Source organism: Lithobates pipiens, unplaced genomic scaffold (assembly GCF_037356315.1).
Source record: "Lithobates pipiens isolate NorthernLeopardFrog02 unplaced genomic scaffold, aLitPip1_a1.2 Scaffold_13, whole genome shotgun sequence".
In the NCBI taxonomy this organism is placed as follows: domain Eukaryota; kingdom Metazoa; phylum Chordata; class Amphibia; order Anura; family Ranidae; genus Lithobates; species Lithobates pipiens.
This window is the reverse complement of record NW_027507718.1, coordinates 287,999,453-288,016,974: the sequence shown is the minus strand read 5'-3', so window position 1 is coordinate 288,016,974 and position 17,522 is coordinate 287,999,453. Positions and strand designations below refer to the sequence as shown.

At 41.2% G+C, this 17,522-nt stretch overlaps 1 protein-coding gene across 1 annotated transcript in view; it reads left to right on the top strand.

The window, feature by feature from the left end:
- Positions 1-1,994: 1,994 nt before the first annotated feature.
- The window catches only part of LRIT3 (leucine rich repeat, Ig-like and transmembrane domains 3), a 46,400-nt gene continuing 30,872 nt past the window's right edge, over positions 1,995-17,522 (top strand). The window contains exons 1-2 of the mRNA XM_077476719.1: positions 1,995-2,177; positions 4,980-5,452. Of these exons, the coding sequence (XP_077332845.1) occupies positions 2,068-2,177; positions 4,980-5,452 (583 nt within the window). The 5' untranslated portion in view covers positions 1,995-2,067. The remainder of the gene's footprint in view (positions 2,178-4,979; positions 5,453-17,522) is intronic.

Genomic DNA, 17,522 nt, shown 5'->3' with positions numbered 1-17,522 from the left:
AGCAATTACTTGTAAACAAATCGGCGTCATGACACGGTTCCTCCCTCCCCTCTCTGTACCAATCTGTACAGTGCAAGGGGAGAGGGGGAGAGATCATTTGTAGCAGTGCTGTGGGCTGGATCTGTAGTGCCCACAGTGCTGCTCAGTGCCAGTACTCTGCCAATAATCTGCAATACTCTGCCAATACTATACCAATACTCACCAATACTCTGCCAATACTCGCCAATACCCTCCAATACTCTGCCAATACTCTGCAATAAATTTTAACAGAAACAAAGAATTTATTATTGTTTTTACTGAATTTTAATTCTTTTTTGATTTATAGTGCAAAAAAATCCAGTGGTGATTAAATACCACCAAAAGAAAGCTCTATTTGTGCAAAAAAAAAGGACAAAAATTTCATATGGGTACAGTGTTGCTTGAGTAATTGTCATTCCCAGTGTGAGAGCATCGAAAGCTGAAAATTGGTCTGGTTAGGAAGGCGGTTTAGGTGCCCAGTGGTCAAGTGGTTAAAGTCTATGGGACACATAACATGAAAAACCAAAAGTGCTCATTTTAAAGGCTTATATGCAAGTTATTGTCATAAAAAGTGTTTGGAGATCCAGGTCCTGCCCCAGGGGACATGTATCAATGCAAAAAAAGGTTTTAAAAACTGAAGTTTTTTCGGGAGCTGTGATTTTAATAATGCTTAAAGTGAAACAATAAACATGAAATATTCCTTTAAATATCGTGCCTAGGGGTGTCTTTAGTATGCCTGTAAAGTTGCACAGTTTTCCTGTGTTTAGAACAGTACCACAGCAAAATGACATTTCTAAAGGAAAAAAGTCATTTAAAATTGATTGCGACTACCTTTTATTTCAGAATGTAGCAGGCCAGCTGCTTGGTGTGGGACCCAGAAACAAGTTGAAATCACTGGAGTAGCAGTGTCTACCTTAGTAAGTTTTAGCTTCCTGCGGCATTGCCCGCGGTATGGTCTATGCATAGTTATATTGCTTCAAGCTGGACCAGTGTAACTATGTATGAAATATCCATACCTGGAATACTTCTAAATTTTGGTTGCCATTTGAGGAATAACACAGGCAAAAATAGATAGGGTTAGACACCCAAGAGCCAAGGGGGGACTTGGAGGTATAAGGTAAGTGGAGCCTGGGAAGAATGCTGAATAATTCTTGGTCATTTAGTACAAAAATTCAAGAAAAACATTTTATTAACATTTTTGTCTTGTAATTTTTGTGTAAAATAACAAAAAGTGTTGGAATGCATATGCTATAATGCAGGGATATGCAAATAGCGGACCTCCAGCTGTTGTAGAACTATAATTCCCATAAGGCATAGCAAGACTCTTAGAGCCACAAGCATGACAGCCAGAGGCAGAGGCATGATGGGACTTGTAGTTTAGCAACAGCTGGAGGTCCACTAATTGCATATCCCTGTTATAATGAAATACTCACCTCCTACATTTCTCCTGAGGAAGCAGACTTTTGGTCGAAAAATATTAATGGAGAATTTTGAGCCTTCCCATCATTTAGTAAATATAGATACCATAACAGTTTCAAAATTATGTGATGTATTGTGTGATTAATATGGGTGAATGTGTAGGTAGGGACATTTATATTTTATGGATGCTTTTAATTTTGCATGTAGAGGTTGAGCTATTTATATCTGGTGAATAATATTACTACCATTTATGTTCTGTTAATGAGACAGAATAAAAGTAAGTATTTGTAATATGATCTATTTAGTACCTTATAAATTCCCTTTTAGTTTGTGTAGGTATATTTATGGGATGTTGGTACACCCTTAAGAGGATATGACATTTCACATCCATACCATTTATATTTGTAAACTAATATACACATATGTGGATATGTGTGTGGAAAGCCAGCAGACTGTGACCCCACAATCCTTTCAAGAGCACACTTGAAGGTTAAGTAACTTAATCTCATATAATCTGGTATTACTAAATAAGCATACAACTGACTAGTTCCCTTTCTTAGAATGCCACTAGCAAGACTTGGACAATGAAGTCTCAAAATTGGTTGACTTTCCTCTAATCACATAGAAACCATGTTTCTGCTCCTTTATGTTTTAATACAAGTTTTTAGTACACTTGAAGCTTTCTGTCCATCACAATGCACTTGTATTTTCCATGGAAGGAGTGACGGTACTCGGACAAGGTATGTCATGAATGTCATTGTAGATGCCTAGGATTACGCATGAATGTTTAGAAAAGATGCATTCCATATTTATGTATACATTCTTTCTGCAAATTGCTTTTATAGGATTTATGGACAGTTTAAAGAGAGAAACTGTCTAAAATGTTGCATCGTATTTTGTGCAGCAAGACATGATAGTCCATCTGTAGGCTAAATTAAAAAAAAATCTATCTATCATGAACAATGCTGTACACAATTAAATTTGCACCTTTTTTTTCCTCAAATGGTCTAATGCATGACTTCAACATAATTTGCTTTGGTATACCTAATGAACGAAGTTGGTAATGATGAAACTAATGAATACATTACACTTCCACAGCAACCAATGCATAAGCAAAATACACAATTGTTGGGACTACAGTAAACAAATCTATTTCCTTTTTGAACATGGAAAAACACACTTGTCTTTTCCATGGTAACTTCATATCATACTACCATAAATGCATTGGGGTTTATTTACTAAGGTTGGAGAGTGCAAAATCATGTTTACTTGTGCTTAGAAACCAATCAGCTTCTAACCTCAGATTGTTAAATTAAGCTTTGGCAATAAAACCTGGTAGCTGATTGGATTCTTTGCAGTAGGTCTGATTTTGCACTCTCCAGCTTTAGTACATAAACCCCATTGTGTCTATTGCTTTGGATATAATTTCAACTTTCAGATGGGAGTATAGACCTGCCTATGGGGTTGATGAGATGGTGTATTATGTAACATGGCATAGAAGCAAAGCTGTGCTACACTGCTAGCTTAACAAACACCTGACAGGGAGTTCCACTGCAAGAATGTACATACCTGGTAATCTGTAGCCAGTTTTACAAAAATAAGATTAATTATCTGCATAGCTGACAAATGTATAAAACACAATATTTTCCAAAATATTTTCAAAAATCCTTTTCCACAGTAAAGAAAGCTTGCCCAATCATAAAAAAAAAAATAATACAGATTGGGAACCTATTTCCTAGTGTTTAGGGCTCCATAAAACTGTTATAACCACATTATGTGGGTTTAACCAACTTAACATATCGAGAACAGGAGACATTATCCATCAGTTTTATTTTATTGCTTGTGTTATCTTTAGCATTGTAAATTAGTTTCTTATGGGTCTTTGTCTCCTTTATTTTGTATCTGTATGTAATGCAAAAATAGCCTTTATATAGTCAAGGAGTTTTTTTTATGATATATTGAGTGCTACATAGAGGCAACAAGGACTACTAGAAGATATGCACTTATATTTAAAAAGGGGTGGTACAATGAGTAATAATGATGTAATAATGATGTGTTAATGCAGTTACCCATAATAACAGGTTTCTAATGGTCATGGCACATTGCTCTTTGTAGTGATATCCATAGGATAGAAACTAATCGCATGAAAGTGAGAGGATTGTGGTTGTGAGAATGCATGTCACAATAACACCTTTGTATACAGAATGAGAAGAGGAATTGTACTTTATTGTAAAATATCAAAGGTATTGGGCAAGTAAGTAGCCCATTAGACATCCTCAGCTGATGTTATGCAGCCCATGATACATTACTGCTGCAGGGTTGCCCACTAGAATGAGTTCTCATAAGGGCTCCAAATGAAGTGGGTATGTTTCATTATTTATTTATTTATTACTTGTACTTATATAGCGCTGTCAATTTACACAGCACTTTATATATACATTGTACATTTTACATCAGTCCCTGCCCTCAATAAGCTTACAATCTAAGATTACAATGCAACACAGTCCTGCTGCTGTAATCCATTATCATGTCTGTCTTTCATTCTACCATCAGTATGATTATAGCAAACATTTTACATTTGCAGATCAATGTGGATGTAGTTATTGGTCTTCACACACCTCTTCTTCATTAGGTTTCCAATATTTTATTCTGTAAGTCCACATACACTTTTAGCAAACAATACAGAAGACTTTTTAATAAAAAAGTACATAACAGGGAGTAATATGTTAAAACACAAGGACTTCCTGTCCATTTATACCACAGTCGAATACAACAATGTTGTTACCATTCTATCACCAGTAGTAGCTATCAAAGAGTCATAGGTGGCACAGAAAAATGAAGTAAGTATAAAACATTTCAATATTTGGAGCTGTGTATGGCATGCATAGTTTCTTTCCCAGCATATCATTTCACATTTTTTCTGAATTCTTTAAAAATTGTATTGCTACGAAGCCAGAAATCAGATTTTTGTCTGTATCTTACATTGAGAGGGTTCCTTTCACTTAACTCCTAACTAGAAAAAAATAGACATTTCCCCAATAGCCACCCACATTAGACACACCACACATATAGCAAAACAAAACAAAAAAAGGCTTCAACTATTGCCTGCTCTATCCAAAATTACATTTTTTATTAAATTTGCTCTTCTTATTGCTTTAGCTAACCATAACTCCTAACCCAATCCTTCAATATACAGTATAACTTAATCCTCCTAAACCCCAATTCTAAACCTCACCCTAATACATACTCTGGGTCCCACACCAAATTTACCACTTACTGTAGGTATATACGAACATTTATTTTAAGCAGGGAAGGGTTACATTCCCAGTAAGTTTATATTTTCGCTTTCTGTTACCTATTCAGAATGTGAAAAAAATGGGTTATATATACACACTATGGATTTAATTAGTGTTAGGGAGTTAGCTGAAGAACCATACCTACCTTTTAAAGTGAGGTGTCAGCAAGGAAAGGCAACTAACTAATTTTACCTAGTGCTCTAAACACCATCAGGTTAATTGTGTTACTTTAATTTATCTTCCTAGGTCTGTTCTTTGTAATGATCCCGATATGTTTGACATGCCTGTGAATGTTCCTGTTGATACTGTAAAACTTCGGGTTGAAAAGACAGTCATTCGTAGGATTCCCACTGAAGCCTTTTACTACCTTGTCGATCTGAAGTATCTCTGGGTGACCTACAACAGTATTACTAGCATAGACTCAAGTAGTTTTTACAATCTTAAACAGCTGCATGAATTACGTCTGGATGGAAACATGATATCTGTTTTTCCTTGGGAATCTTTACTAGAGATGCCTCGATTGCGCACTTTGGACCTACATAACAACAAGATAGCAAGCATCCCTGCAGAGGCTGCACGCTACTTAAAAAACATTACATACCTGGATGTGTCTAGCAATAAGCTCACCACTTTGCCTTCAGATTTGCTGGATATTTGGCCAGTTTTTTCTGAACCAATATCCAAGAGTACAGACCTGTATGCCCAGAGAATTATACTCGGTAAGTTATGCTAATATCCTCTCTACATACTGTAATAATTAAAAGGGCAAAACTAATATCTTAAAGTAGAACTATAGGCAATTTTTTTCATATTTTTTTCATGTTGGATGAAGTATGTTTTTCTTTTTCGCCATCTGTGTCCCATTGAAGAGATTTCCCTTCACTTCCTGCCCCATAGTCAAACAGAAAGTGAGAGGAAATCCCTGCAAATTAAGGGAATTTCTTGGGGACCCTCAGATCACCAGAACTAGCGTCCCCATTGGAAGATTTCCCCTCTATTATTTTTCTGGGGACAACCCAAAATTTGGGGTTTTCTTTTACTTTCACTTTCAATGATAATGGTAAACAGGACAAATAGAGAGGATGAATTACCTTAACGGGGCTACAGACAGCAATAAAAACTGACAAGCATTCTATTCCCTTAAAACTTAAAAAAAGGTTTTGCCTTAACCACCTTCAGACCGGACCATTTTGCTGGTAAATGACCAGAGGTCTTTTTACAATTTGGCACTGCGCTGCTTTAACTGGTAATTGCGCGGTCATGCAATGTTGTACCCAAACAAAATTTGCGTCCTTTTCTTCCCACAAATAGAGCTTTCTTTTGATGGTATTTGATTGCCTCTGCGATTTTTATTTTTTGCGATATAAACGTAAAAAGACCGCAAATTTTGAAAAAAAATGATATTTTCTACTTTTTGTTATTAGAAAAATCCAATAAACTCAATTTTAGTCATACATTTAGGCCAAAATGTATTCAGCCGCATGTCTTTGGTAAAAAAAAAGTCAATAATTGTATATTTATTGGTTTGCGCAAAAGTTGTCACATCTACAAACTAAGGTACGTTTTCTGGAATTTACGCAGCTTTTAGTTTACGACTGCCTATCTCATTTCTTGAGGTGCTAAAATGGCAGGGCAGTACAAACCCCCCCCCAAATGACCCCATTTTGGAAAGTAGACACCCTAAGGAAATTGATAAGTGGCATGTTGAGCCCATTGAATATTTAATTTTTTTGCCTCAAGCGATTGAATAATGACAAAAAATAATTTTTTTTTTTTTTTTACACAAAGTTGTCACTAAATGATATATTGCTCACACATGCTATGGGCATATGTGAAATGACACCCCAAAATAAATTCTGCTGCTTCTCCTGAGTACGGGGATACCACATATGTGGGACTTTTTGGGAGCCTAGCCGCGTACGGGGCCCCGAAAGCCAAGCACCGCCTTCAGGCTTTCTAAGGGCGTAAATTTTTGATTTCACTTCTCACTACCTATTACAGTTTTGAAGGCCATAAAATGCCAAGATGGCACAAAACCCCCACAAATGACCCCATTTTAGAAAGTAGACACCCCAAGCTATTTGCTGAGAGGCATTTTGAGTCCATGGAATATTTTATATTTTGCCACAAGTTGCGGGAAAATTACAAACTTTAATTTTTTTTTATTTTTTTTTCACAAAGTTGTCACTAAATGATATATTGCTCACACATGCTATGGGCATATGTGAAATGACACCCCAAAATAAATTCTGCTGCTTCTCCTGAGTACGGGGATACCGCATATGTGGGACTTTTTGGGAGCCTAGCCGCGTACGGGGCCCCGAAAACCAAGAACCGCCTTCAGGTTTTCTAAGGGCGTAAATATTTGACTTCACTCCTCACTACCTATTACAGTTTTGAAGGCCATAAAATGCCAAGATGGCACAAAACCCCCACAAATGACCCCATTTTAGAAAGTAGACACCCCAAGCTATTTGCTGAGAGGCATGTTGAGTCCATGGAATATTTTATATTTTGCTACAAGTTGCGGGAAAATTACAAACTTTTTTTTTTTTTTCACAAAGTTGTCACTAAATGATATATTGCTCACGCATGCCATGGGCATATGTGACATGACACCCCAAAATAAATTCTGCTGCTTCTCCTGAGTACGGGGATACCACATATGTGGGACTTTTTGGGAGCCTAGCCGCGTACGGGGCCCCGAAAACCAAGCACCGCCTTCAGGCTTTCTAAGGGCGTTACAGTTTTGAAGGCCATAAAATGCCAAGATGGCACAAACCCCCCCAAATGACCCCATTTTGGAAAGTAGACACCCCTAAATTTAGGGGTACACTAGTGAGACTAGGTAATAAATGGCGGGTGCCCTGAAACTATAAAAAAAATAACTAACCAACCAGCGTCACCTGTAACAGTTATATGGTGATCACTGGTGAAAGGGTTAACTAGGGGGCAATCAGGGGGCTTTATGCGGTAGTATATGGGGGTCCCTGGCGCTATAAAAAGCTGCGGCGAACCTAAATACCTACCTGCCTAACTAGCGTCACCTGTGACACTAATACAGTGATCAGAAAAACGATCGCTTATTAGGCTGGGTTCACACTGGAGCGATGCGGGAACGCCACGAATCCACGGCGGGTTCCCGCATCACATGCCTCCCGGCGGCAGTTCACACTGCCCTATGCGAACTGCTGGGAGTGTCAGTGAAATGTTAATGACACCCCCAGATCAGTTCGCATATCGCAGTGCGATCTGCAAACTCGGATCGCATGGTGTGAACACCCATGCGATCCGATTCTGCTGCGGACCAAAAAAAGGGTCCCGTGCGAGTTTGCGGCGGGTGCGGCGGGTGCGACACGAATTCAGCCATACTATCTGTATGGCTGAACTCGAATCGCACAGAGATCGGATGTGATTTGCACTGCAGTGCGGTGCGAATCACATACGTTCTCATAAACCGCTGCAATGTGAACCCAGCCTTAGTGACACTGGCGACGGGGGGTGATCACGGGGTTAAACCTTTATTGGGGGGGTTAGGGGGGTACCTTAGAACTAAAGGGGGCTAACCCTAACTGCCCTAACAGTTATTACAGTCACAAATGACACCCGCCGGGTGATCAGGGGGTTAAACCTTTATTAGGTAATAAATGGCGGGTGCCCTGAAACTATAAAAAAATAACTAACCAACCAGCGTCACCTGTAACAGTTATATGGTGATCACTGGTGAAAGGGTTAACTAGGGGGCAATCAGGGGGCTTTATGCGGTAGTATATGGGGGTCCCTGGCGCTATAAAAAGCTGCGGCGAACCTAAATACCTACCTGCCTAACTAGCGTCACCTGTGACACTAATACAGCGATCAGAAAAACTATTGCTTATTAGGCTGGGTTCACATTGGAGCGATGCGGGAACGCCATGAATCCGCGGCGGGTTCCCGCATCGCATGCCTCCCGGCGGCAGTTCACACTGCCCTATGCGAACTGCTGGGAGTGTCAGTGAAATGTTAATGACACCCCCAGATCAGTTCGCATATCGCAGTGCGATCTGCAAACTCGGATCGCATGGTGTGAACACCCATACGATCCGATTCTGCTGCGGGCCAAAAAAAGGGTCCCGTGCGAATTTGCGGCGGGTGCGGCGGGTGCGACACGAATTCAGCCATACTATCTGTATGGCTGAACTCGAATTGCACAGAGATCGGATGTGATTTGCACTGCAGTGCGGTGCGAATCACATTCGTTCTCATAAACCGCTGCAATGTGAACCCAGCCTTAGTGACACTGGCGACGGGGGGTGATCACGGGGTTAAACCTTTATTGGGGGGGTTAGGGGGGCACATTAGAACTAAAGGGGGCTAACCCTAACTGCCCTAACAGTTATTACAGTCACAAATGACACCAATGCAAAAAAAAAAAAAAAAAGCAATTGGTGTCACTGTGACTGGGGGGGCAGGGGTAATTGGGGGGTGATCGGGGGGTAAAGGGGGGGTGTGAGTGTGCCTGGCATGTTCTACTGTATGTGTGGTGTGTTGGTGCAACTCACCGAACCTCTCTCCTCGGTGCCGGAACGAAAAATACTGACACGGAGGAGAGAATACATCACTTCCTCTCCTGTGTTTACATTACAGGAGAGGAAATGATGTCACGGGACATTTTCATTCGTCGGGAGCGATCGCGAGGGGGTGGCCATGAATGAATGGCCGTCCCCTCGTCTGGGATCGCTCCCGAACGAATACCGACCGCTGCAGGCACCGGGCAGGGGCCCGATCGGGCCCCCGACCGGCGGGCAGGCAAGGACGTACATGTAAGCCCTTATGCCTGCCCGTGCCATTCTGTCGACGTACATCGTCGTGCGGCGGTCGGGAAGTGGTTAAGTTATACTTTAAAGTGACTGTAAAGTCTTATTTTTTTTTCTATAAAAATAACAAACATGTTATATTTACCTGCTCTGTGCAGTGATTTTGCACAGGGCAGCCCAGATCCTCCTTTTCTCGGGTCCCTCTTTGGTGCTTCTGGCTTCAACCTCCTGCCGAGTTCCCACACAGAAAGCAGCTTGCTATGGGGGCACCCAACCTGAGCAGCAGCTCCGTATATCCATTCAGACAAGGAACAGGGGTTTGGCCCCGCCCATCTCTCTCCTCATTGGCTAACCAACTTTGATTGACAGCAGCGGTAGCCAATGGCACTGCTGCTGTGTCTCAGCCAATCAGGAGGGAGAGTCCTGGACAGCTGAGGCACTCGTGGACATCAATGGCTCTTGATGGGCTCAGGTAAGTATTAGGGGGTGCTGAGGGGGCTGCTGCACACAGAAGGTTTTTTATCTCAATGCATAGAATGCATTAAGATAAAAAACTCTTCTGCCTGTACAACCACTTTAAGAAAACGATTTGTCAGTCTTACTACATTTAAATCAGTGTAGGCATACCTACAGTATTTGACATCTGAGGTGGATCATTTCTTTAATGCCCCTTGCCTTTACATCACAAAATAATTTGTAATAATGGTTAATGAAATCCAAATAATAATAAAATTAACTATAAAAGCAACTCAGTGGAAACTGGAGTGTGTACTTACCAGAGGAGGCATTTGCCCCCATCCAAATTTGGCAGGTACCTACTCCCACTTCCTCTCTGACTGCCTAAGCGATCAGAAGCAAAAATTCTCCTGCCCCACTACCTCCCGCAGTCTTCTGGGACACATGACAAGTCCCAGAAGACTGCGGGACTATTCACAGTGCACAGCGCCACTCGTGCATGCACAGCGGGCACCTGGCTGTGAACCGGCAAGCTGTCACAGCCGGGTGCCTATAGTAAAGATGCCGGCTCCGGGGAGAGAGGGCACAGGGTGAAAATGGCTGGGCCAAGCACATCACTGGATCGTGGGACAGGTGAGTGTCTGTTTATTAAAAGTCAGCAGCTTCAGTTTTTGTAGCTGCTGACTATTTTTACATAGGAGACTGAAGCTCTTCTTTAAGTACTTTTAAATCACAAAATTATAACAGGCATGCCTGTCAGACTTCCTTATTTCTATACTTTTTCCAGGGCAGCTACTCAGACAGCATTGATTCCAAAGCAACCATATGATAGTTAGGGTGGTGCATGTCAAGCCAAAACATTTTTTTTTGTATTAAATAAATGGGGAAGGGTCACGACCTCTGATTGAGTTGTATTGCTATTCTGAGAACCCTTGGAGATATCTCCCCTACTTGTCGTTCAGGCAATGTCTTACCAGACAGGAAGTGAGGTTAACTCCTTAACAACAATAAAGAGGAAAATACATTTTTAAGTAGAAGTGGTATCTTCCATCATACTTAATGTGATTGTAGCCGTATTAGTTTAATTGTGACAGAGAAAATTGAGTACTGTCCGTGATAGTTTTTTTATTTGCACTAACATACAATTTTTCAGGACAATCTTTCGGGGTATGTCCCCTTCTTCAAGGTCCAAGCAGTACTGCTGCTTGGACCTTGAAGAAGGGGACATACGACGAAAGCTTGTCCTGAAAAATTGTATGTTAGTGCAAATAAAAAAACTATCACGGACAGTACTCAATTTTCTAAGTAGAAGTGGGAAAGACTAGAATGCATGTTAATATTGCATTTCTGTCTGCGTAACTGTTGCTACTTTCTCCCTATTGCTGTCTGGTAAAACCATTGTCAGTGGGATATAAAGTGAGGGAAAACTATTTTAGTGGAGACGATAACAAACCCTGACAGAGATTTTGTTCTAAAACAAAAAAAGTCAATATATCTGTAATACGGCACTTGATGTGTGACTTCTTCTACAGCCTGTTTAAACTTTATTGGCTGGAAATGAGTCACGTCTGCACCCCAGGGTGTTGCTTGTTGTAACACTTTTTAAAGCCTTGGTTTTTCAGGGTTAACAGAGAGCTTTCCAATGTGGCTGGAGGTGACACAGTTCATCAACAGCAGTAAAGGTCAGCCCTCTGATCTTTCTAAAGAGTAAGCGGATAAAAGATCTCCATGTAGCAGGCACCTGGGCTCCCCCATCCCAAGAAACATGGCATTGCTAGCCATGCTCCCATGTTGGTTTGTAGGTTTGCCTGCTCTGCAGAACTGAGGCAAGGAGGAAAAGCACATTACCTCCTTGTGTAGCAAAAGGCCTTGCAATATAAGAAAGCTTTTTAAACCATTTGGTTAGTTGAAAGATTGTGATATTGGTTACAAGTAAGAAAAAAAGTTGCAGTTAAGATAGTGGATGTTTAGAAATTAACTATTTTTATGGGGATTCAATTAATCACTTATGCATCATAAAAGGTCACCAAACTGAGGTAATGTGGGCAACAACACAAGGAAAGGGTTGGCAAAAGCTGAGGAGAGGTCAATGGTGTAGAGTCCCTCAGGGTCTAGGGAGACACAGAGAAACAAAAGAGAATTTAAGGAGAAATTTGACCAGATCTGTTCATCTTCTTTGAATAAAATAAAGTTTTCCCCCCTGTGATGCCTAGGCTGGCCATCCGTTTTACAATTTTCTTGTAAAATTTTCTTTTAGATCTACCAAAACCATATAATATGAGGTCAAATTTTAACACTTTCAATTTGTATGCAACCAGGAAGGCCCTTGCACTACACAGTTGAAGGTAAATCTAAAGGAAATTAAATCAGAAAATTGTATTATGTATGGCCAGCCTTAAGCCTCGTACACACACCACTATTTTTTTAGAGTGTTCTATTGTGTTCTGACAGGGGGATGACCCCTCCCCACCAGAACAACTGGTCAACGATCTCAGTCACATGATCCTAACGTCGACCGGTTTCTATTGAACTGGCTGACCTACATTCGGCCTGTGTGTACTAGTGTGTGACTTTAGTTACCTTTCACACTTGAGTGTAGCGTATGTAGGCAGTTTTCTCTGCATGTTTTAGCAAATTTTTTCCAAGTATTTTTAATCATTAAATGCCATTTAGGTGCTTCCTTAAGGCAGGATTGTGTAATTTTGGTCCCACAGACCAAAATGATGGGAGCACCTAAAGAAGGAGATTAACACCTCAATGGGGGTGTGTTTTTACATGTCCTTCCATTGAAGTGAGTGGAGCCAAGATACCCTGTCCTGCCTCAAAAGTAGCTCATGTACCTTTCCAGCTTCAGGTGCTGAGGTATAGGCGCCAATGCTCAAATATGAAAAGAGACAATTGAAAAGCATAGGATTTGACTTTTTAAGTGTTCTGGAGCGTTAAGCTGCAAAATGCTCAGGTGTGAAAAGGGATTAAAGAAAAAGATGGGATTTGACTGCTCTCTACAGCTGAAGCGACACTAGTGTAGCACTAGTGACCTGATCTAGTCTGAGCCATCATGAACCTAAGAGGCAAAGAATGGGAGGTGATCAGCCTGAAACCTAGTATGAGTCCTGCCCATTGATGGAGAGAAAAGCATTCAGGTTGGGGCACACTTAGGCTGCAGTCCTGCCTTAGTAAATCTGCCTCACATTGAAGTGGGCATCCTCTGAATTTCTGAACCCCATGCCCATATTATCCAAGTTACATAAAAAAAACAAAAAAAAAACACTCATTGCAATGCCAATACGAGGATCAGCCCACTTTTAGCTACTCAAGGAGGTAATAATGAATACCTCTGATGTCTTTTAATGCCGTGTACGTTTTCGACAGCAATGGTCTGACGGAACAAATCCGTCGGACAATTAGACCGTATGTGGGCTTCATCAGACCTTTGCTGTCGAAAATTCAGACAGTCTTTAGATTTAGAACATGTTTCAAATCTTTCTCGAGTCCAGTCGAAAAATTAATTAGTCTGTATGCTAGTTCGATGGACGAAAACCAATGCTAGGGCAGCTATTGGCTACTGGCTATGAACTTCTTTATTCTAGTCCGATCATACGTCATCACGGTCGAATCCGTTGGACTTTGGTGTGATTGTGTGTGGCCAAGTCAGTTTGTTCAGAAAGTCCATCGGAAGTCCGCTGAAAGTCCGTCGGGAAGACCGTCGGACCTAGTCTGCTGGAAAGTCCGGTCGTGTGTACACGGCATTACTGTTTCTGAGCATGTTTGAGTAGTTTCTTCTCTTGTAACTTGCCAACAGCTAATGTGTCAAAAGCTATAGTCTTCAACAGGTGATTTTTAGGAGAATTTCATTCAAGACATAATAATTAGTAAACTTGCATATCAGGTATTATTCAGTGTGTATATATTTTTTATAACTGTAAGCTTTGGAAATGTAATATTCTATGGAGGTTCTACTTTTAGTAAATAGTTTGGCTCAGAAACCACTATGTCACAACCAGGCCCTTAGGGAAAAGGTAGAGTGAAATTTTAGGTGGATTTTCTGCTAAACCAAACATTTAAAACAAAATTCAAACTGTGGTAACCCATACTTATACTTATTGAAAGCAATGAGGGGTTGTCTATAGCTTTTTTACCTTAGAAAATGAAGGGATTTTCTTAGCAATGTGAAAACTAATTGTATTACACTTCTTAAGAGATGTGTGGTGGTGAGTATGTACTTAACCACTTCGCATCCAGGCCATTTCTGACATTTCTCTCCTACATGTAAAATTGATATTTTTTTTTCTATAAAACGACATAGAACCCCCAAACATTATATATGTTTTTAAGCAAAGACCCTAGAAAATACAATGGCGGTCGTTGCAACTTTTTATCTTGCATGGTATTTGCGCAGCAATTTTTCAAACACATTTTTTTCAGAAAAAAAAAAAAAAACGCTTCATGCTTTAAAAAAAAAAACAGTACAGTTAGCCCAATTTTTTTGCATAATGTGAAAGATTAAGATACGCCAAGTAAATAGATACCCAACATGGCACGCTTCAAAATTGCATGCGCTTGTGGAATGGCGGCAAACTTTGGTATTCAAAAATCCCCATAGGTGACGTTTTAAATTTTTTTACTGGTTACATGTTTTGAGTTACAGAGGAGGTCTAGGGCTAAAATTATTGCTCTCACTCTAACGTTCGTGGCAATACCTCACATGTGTGGTTTAAACACCGTTTTCATATGTGAGCGGGACTTACGTATGCGTTCGCTTCTGCGTACGAGCTCACGGGGACAGGAACGCTTTAAATGTATTTATTTTTTTTATTGTTAATTTTACTTAAATTTTTTTAGTTTGACACTTTAAAAAAAAAAATTGATTACTTTTATTCTTATTACAAGGAATGTAAACATCCCTTGTAATAGGAATATAGCATGATCGGACCTATTTAAGTGAGATATAGGGCCAATAAGTCCCCACATCTCACCTCTAGGCTGGGAACCCTGAAATAAAAACAAAAAACAAAAAAAAAACGATCATGGCTTCCCAGCCGAGGCGGCGCTGTTATTTGAATGCAGAGGCCGGGCATGATGTCATAACATTGCGCCCGGCCTCCGAACGACCATAGAGACTCTATGATCACCATCCGGGGGCCGGCGGATCCTGTGTCCGACTCACCGATGGAAGTGGTGAATCGGTAGAAGCACTGGAGGGCGGCGGTAGGGGGGGGGGGGCGTCTCCATAAGAACGATCCAGCAGTGGAACAGCCGCTATGATCATCCTTATGATGCAGGGTATCGCCGGCTGAAAATGCCGATATCTGAATGATGTCTGTAACCTCAGGTGTCATTGAGATATAACCCCGGAAAGTCAAGGTCGTCATATGATGTACCTTGGGTGCCGAGTGGTTTTAAAGAGTGCTGGAAATCAGCAATGGACAGACTGGCTCATCTGCTGCTTTTTGGCTGAAATAAAATAGGAAGCTGTCATTAGACATAAGAACACATAAGATATTATGTTTGTGTTTGTCTGAACTCCAGGCAACCTAAATACTTTAAATATATAGGAGATGATAAAATAATTTTAATTATGTTCAACCACTCTGAAGATGTTGAACAGTTAAAGTGGGGTGCCCCCTAAACAAAAAAAAAATTAAAAGTCAGAAGCTACAAATATTGCAGCTGCTAACTTTTAATAATCGGACACTTACCTGTCCCAGGGTCCAGCGATGCGGGGGAACGAAGCCCCCCCTCGTTCCCCGCTCTGCTCGCAGCGCCGGCTTTCTTACTGTGGGCACTCGGCTGTGGCTTCACAGCCGGGCACCCACTGCGTATGCGCGAGCGTCGCCGGGCGCTGTGCTATGCCGCACAGTCATCTGGGACACGTGACAGGTCCCAGATGACTGTGCGGCGTGAGGGGAAGTGATGTCACCAGCCCGAGCAATGAAGAAGGCAGACTATGAAGGACCCCCTAGGAACAGGCATCTAGCAACAGGCATTTAGAGGTGAGTAAAAAAAAAAAAATTAAATTTTTTTTTTTTTTTTAATGAATTTTGAGCTTTTTTTTTGTGGCAACACCACTTTAAGTGTATCTAAACCCCAAAAATGTGATATATTGCAGTTTACCTGTCCTTAATGTGCTGGCTGTACTACCTTTCTTTTTTGGGGACTTTTCCTTTTATTATCAGCTGGGCATCCTCCCATTAACACACTTCTTGTCCTAGGGTGAGAACACTCACTACTGTGTCTATGAAGCAACTGCACTGTCACCCTATGGCAGGACCTGTGTTAGGACTACAGAAAATCTCCCTCTCTCCTCATCTCCATAACATTAGTGTCAGGTTTACAGAAGTAAACTGGACAGGGTTAATATTAACTCACTGGATTTATGGCAGAATCAATTGCTATTTCTATTTAGTTGGAGAAAATGTGCTTAGCCTTAAAAAAAAATAAAAATAAAAAACAATGCAGCTAATTCATCTAAGGACCAGCAAGCTGCAGTGCATACAATTTTTGTTCATGGGTATAGATACACATTAACTGCCTGACAAACAGTGAGCGATATATATTTATTTTATCTATTGCAGTGCTATTGGTACTGCCACTTGTAAGCAGGTGCAGTTGGTTTGTCTGCCAGTAGGTAGCTCCTTCCCATAATAGTGCGGTAATAGGGAATTATGTATTTGGGTGTTAGGTCCCCTTTTAGACCAAGCCTTCCTGTAGTGATGTCATGGGTGGAGTTAGTGCCCACATAAATGCCAGGAAGGGAAAAGCCGAGGTAGATTGGGCATGGGAGCCAAACACCCCAGAGGCGTACATATGTAATCAGCTACTGCAAAGGCCCTACAAAGTGCTGAAGCCCCAGGAGAAGTGTACATGATTTAGTAGGCGCAGCTGCAGACCTCCTGACTCTGCTAGGAAGTGAGTCGTGAGCAGAATGCATAGAGCCTCATGGGCCAAGTCACAGCCCTCTGAAGTGAGTACTAATGGGTGAAAAAGAAAAAAACATCAGGGAATGTGCCCAGCTGGGTAAAGCTATGGAGCAGGACCTGGAGAGAGAAAAAAGTCTGGTATAATACAGCGAGTGCCTTGTTAATCTCGGCTGAAAGAGCAGGATCTTTCACCTTGTTAATTTTAGTTTGAATAGACCAGAATGCTACAGAATCTAGTATATAAGGAAATGGGTCCCAACAATGTGGGGCTCCCAAAGAGTGGAGAGGAGGTACAAGTAGGGTTGCCACCTGTCCGGGACTCACCCGGGCAGTGCGGGTTTTGTGGGTGAGCAAGATCCTCCCAGCTGGGCTTCTTTATACTTTGGGAGGGAGGGGAGTTCCTATTTTCCTGGATGGGGTCCCCTATTATTACCCCCCTGGAATCCTCCAAGCTGGGGATCTCCTATAACTGGAGGGGAAAGAGAGAGAAATTTCTATATTTCTGGATTGAAGTCCCTTTTAATCACCCTCTGCAGTCCTCACAGCTGGGGGTCTTTAACTAGAGGGGAGTTCCCTATAGGTGGAAGGGGGTCCCTTCTACACATCCCCATACACTC